The sequence below is a fragment of the Papaver somniferum genome, chromosome 11 (assembly GCF_003573695.1).
Source record: "Papaver somniferum cultivar HN1 chromosome 11, ASM357369v1, whole genome shotgun sequence".
Classification (NCBI taxonomy): domain Eukaryota; kingdom Viridiplantae; phylum Streptophyta; class Magnoliopsida; order Ranunculales; family Papaveraceae; genus Papaver; species Papaver somniferum.
The window spans coordinates 101746759-101751311 of NC_039368.1; the positions used below are offsets into that span (position 1 = coordinate 101746759).

General features: G+C 38.1%; 1 protein-coding gene across 1 annotated transcript; it reads left to right on the forward strand.

Moving 5' to 3' along the window:
- The first annotated feature begins 985 nt into the window (after positions 1-985).
- On the forward strand, positions 986-4267 carry LOC113321293 (acidic leucine-rich nuclear phosphoprotein 32-related protein-like). The gene is made up of 10 exons (XM_026569190.1): positions 986-1197; positions 1304-1375; positions 1462-1554; positions 1647-1728; positions 1825-1878; positions 2522-2568; positions 2656-2769; positions 2987-3073; positions 3154-3234; positions 3336-4267. The coding sequence occupies exons 1-10, from the start codon at positions 1099-1101 to the stop codon at positions 3966-3968; spliced, it is 1362 nt and encodes a 453-aa protein (XP_026424975.1). The 5' UTR covers positions 986-1098; the 3' UTR covers positions 3969-4267.
- The last annotated feature ends 286 nt before the right edge of the window (positions 4268-4553 follow it).

A 4553-nucleotide genomic window follows, 5' to 3' on the forward strand; every position in this document is an offset into this window, starting at 1 on the left:
GCATTTCCTTATCCCCCGCTCACTGCTTTTTCCATAGTACAATGGCTTGGCAAAAAAATCATGTTTGTTGATTGTCATAATAATTGCCCCATCAAGTGGTGCTCCTAAGAGCAACTGCAATGGACGAGTAAACCCAAATTTTCAGTCGAGTGGGCTGGCGTAGTGGGACGGACCATCGATCAAAATTTGATCAAAGAGTAAAATCCAGACCAAATTTGGTCTGCGATCAAGACCAAATCCAAATATAGTCGGGCGTTGATATAATCTCCGCTACACATCGGGCGTTGATATAATCTCCGCCATTCATCGGGCGTTGATATAATGTCTGCTACACAAGGGGCGTTGATATAATGTACGCCTGAAACGGGGCGTTGGTTAAATGTACGCCCGATGGGGCGTTCATAAACTTAACGCGCGAAATGGGGCGTTCATATACTTAACGCCCCACTCCATTTTCAACTTCAAAATTTATGAAACTTGCATGGGGCGGGCTTTATACCTCCGCCCCATTTTTATTTTTTTTATTTTTTTGTTTCTGAAGCGTATACTATACCAACGCCCCATTCGGGCGTTATCTTTACCAACGCCCCACTCGGGCGTTATCTTTACCAACGCCTGATCCCAGACGTAATGTTTATCAACGCGCGACCAAATATACTCTTTTCCCACTACGCCACATGACGGACTAAACCCAAATTTGGTCTTTTTTCTTAGTCTTTGGTCTTTGGTTATACTCGCACCACTGTGGACGCTCTAAGTCCTAAGCGGTAAGCCCACAGCCAAATGCACATAGATTAGGCCGTCACACTGATTAATTGGTATTTCATGTAGTTGAGCCCCAGCTAAACAACAAAGTTCACAATTACCCTAGAATGACACCTTTCCAAACGGACCCCCCAACTTCGTAAAGAGTTGAGGCAACTTTGTGAAATGAGGAAATCCAACGGTCAAAAACAAAAGACGCAAAACTCTTGAAGGTAAGCTCGGACTCGCAACCCTTGCAAAAACCCTTCTGAAACTGAAATCCCTTTCTTATTTCGGCGCCAGAGAAACGTCAAACAATTTCTAGGATTTCTCAGCAGAAAATCAAAAATCACCATGACTCGATTAAACTCTAAGAAAATACTAGAAGAAAACCAAAATAAAGATCCTTCATCCGTTACTTCTCTTGTACTCACTCAGAAAGCTTTAACAGATGTGAGTTCTTTTTTTTTCAATACCTTAGAAATTTTTATTTCAATACCCTTCTTTAACTATTCTCTGCTGTTTAAATAATTGCTTGAATGAAACCCTAATTTTTCAGGTTTCTTGCTTGACTGAATTCAAAAACTTGGAGAGACTTGACCTTGCATTTAACAATCTTTCTTCATTAGAGGTTTCAGTTTTCTTTCATAATTTCTCATTAATGTATATAATTATTTTCATGATATTCCATTGACTTTTGCTTGGATATTACTTCAGGGGTTAAGTTCATGTATCAATTTGAAATGGTTATCCGTTGTACAAAATAAACTAGAAAGCTTGAAAGGGATTGAACGTCTTTCTAAGCTTCAAGTGAGTAGTAACAAAAACTAGACTATCTTCACTATGTGAATTTTTAGTTTCGAATCTATTTGCAACCTTTTATGTGCTCTGTATCAATCTAGGTGTTAAATGCTGGCAAAAATAGGCTAAAATCAATGACTGAGGTCACCCATCTCATTAGTGTGAGGGCATTAATCTTGAATGGTATGTTTTATTGTCTCGGCCTTGTTGAAATGTTGAGTTTGATAAAATCATAAAATATGTAGCATCAAATTCATTTTTTTTATCGGTAATTTGCAGAGAATGAGATATCCACCATTTGCAAGCTTGATCAAAAGGAATTGAACACTCTGGGTATGAATCGTACTTTTTCTTTTTTATATAGCGAGTCCCTTTGTTCAGATAAATTTGTAAAGTGTGTGTCAAGGTTTTTTACATTATTTATAGTTGTAATTTTATGCATATAGATATATCTTTTATGTGAAGAATTTTGATTTGAAGTAGATATCATTAAGTCAAAATTTGTTACATTGCTAACCAACACTGTTTGATGTTATTCGGTCCCTGAGACTTGGGATCAATAAATAGTAGTTGCAAAAGTGTACAAAACCATTGCGAAGACACTGTTGAGGTCGATCTTAGAAAGGTTTTCATGCTATTCTAGTCAGGCTGGTGCTTAGATGTCTCTTTCAGATATTAGTGTCAGATCAGCCCCAAAAGATTAATGCCTAATAGACATTCTATAATATCCGGCCATAAAGACTGATGCTGTTGTTACCATTGGGTCGTCATCAAAACAAGCCACTCATGGGTATACTAACAGGCATACACATCAAAGGAAGCCCTGGTTTGAAATTTCACATGATTTATCTGCAATACCTATCAATGGTTTAGAAGTGGTTCCTTCCCACAAAGTAGCAGTATCGCACTAAACGTTTGAGCTTCAATGTTCAATGTGATTTTATTGATAGTCTCCTGTTATTTTCTTTCTATGCAGTTCTTTCAAGGAATCCTATTCGCAAGATTGGTGACTCTTTGGTCAAGGCAAAGGCGAAACAAAAGTAAGCAGGATTGCGTGATATACTTGGTTTTCCATCTAAACTATTAGTCTTAATGTGTATTAAAGCACTTGTTAAATGTCTTGTTCAGCTATCGCTTTCCCATTGTCAACTTGAAAACATCGGGTCATCATTCAAGTCTCTAGCAGATTTGAAGGAGGTCCGGCTTGCTCACAATGAAATCACGGTATCTGTTGTTTCCACAGCTATTTTATGCTTTTGCACCAGTAAAAGTTTCATCTCGTTATGTTAGATTTGCTTTTGTTTACCCTTGTTTACTTGGTACTTTCACATATATATACATATTCATACATGTTTACTTGGTGGCCTTTCTGGTTTTCTTTGATAGAATTGATGTTTGGTCCTCTAACTTACTTTTCTCATCCTTTATGTCTACAATTTAGGTTATACCATCTGAGTTGGCCCTTAGTACAAGGCTCCAAAACCTAGACCTTGGAAACAACTCCATCTCAAATTGGTCAGCCTTGAAGGTCAGACACTTCTTCTTGTTTTTTTTTGACTACATATGATAGGGTGTTTACTTACATCTTTGTGTGCTCTCAAACAACAGGCACTCTCATCATTCAACAGTCTGAAAAATCTGAATTTACAGGGGAACCCTATCGCTGAAAATGACACATTGGCTAAAAAGGTGGTTATACTCCTATTGCCGTTCTTAATATTATTACATCCTCGGTTTTATGGCACATGGTTAGTGTTAATTTCTCCTCTGACTTTCTCGTAATACTGTAGGTGAAAAAATTGGTACCCAACTTGCAGATATACAACAGCAGACCTATTGAGAGAAGTAAAGCTAATGAGAGGAATTCCAAGAAAGATGTCAAGAGTTCAGTAGTTGACAATTCTTCTCCCAGTAAAGCTAGTGACATTAAGGACTTGAATGAAGAACAAAATGAGGTCCCTAGAAATGAGAAAACATCCAAAAAACGCATCTTCAGTGAAGAAGAAGATGATCCATCCATTAACAAGAAGGATACTAACATGGAAAAGGATGAATTAAAGAAGAAAAAGTCGAAAGTAAACAAGCTCCCAGCGAAAGATATCTCCAGCAGCAACAAGGGAGAAATTGAAGCAGAAGATCGATTGAAGAGGAAAAACTCAAAGAAGGTAAAGGAAAACACAGTTGACATGATTGATGATGGTGAAACTTCATTTATGGATCTTATTACTTCAAGCAGCAGAGATCCTAAAGAACGTAAAACTGAGGAGGAGACTGTTAGAGCCAAAAAATCAGTTAGTGAAGCGTTGGTTACATTCCCTGTCAACAAGAAGAAAGTGAAGGGTGTTCCTACGGGTCTTGCTGCACTCCAGTTGTTCTCGCCTGATGAAGTTGGGATGGGTGGGCATTCAAGTTGGGATGCTTGAATTGTTCACACTATGGATTTCTTTGGCAATTTTGGGATATATCTCCTTTTTTGTTGTTTCCTTTTTCGCATGTACATGGTTTATGAGATGTATAAGGGTTGGATAATTGACCTTATGCATGGGCTAGAACAACACAATGCTCAAACAGCCTTGAATAGCAAGTGGGGGCTTGCTGTTTGAAGTTCCTTCCCATCCAATTTCACAGTGGACTCTTGTAACTCCATTGTAGACATGGTTGCCCATACTGTACTTACTGGAGAAGAAATTGATTTGTATGATCTTAAAATCTAAGTTATGTTCATGTTCAGATTAGTGGCAGCTTAACCAGGGATTATTCCCTTGAATAGAATTATGGAAATAATAATATGTATGTGCCACATTTCTACGGCGGGAGCTTGCTTTAACCTCATTTTGCTCCGAGTGTTGAAATGCTCGTCGGTGCTTATGTTTTGGTCGTGGTTTTACACACACGGGAAAAGATAATATCCTTTAGATCTCCATAAGCAACTAACTCGGCTGTCGGCATCTTAAAAGGATCATGACTAGCCTCAGACTAGGCTCTCTTTGTTCCTTTTATTTTGGTTG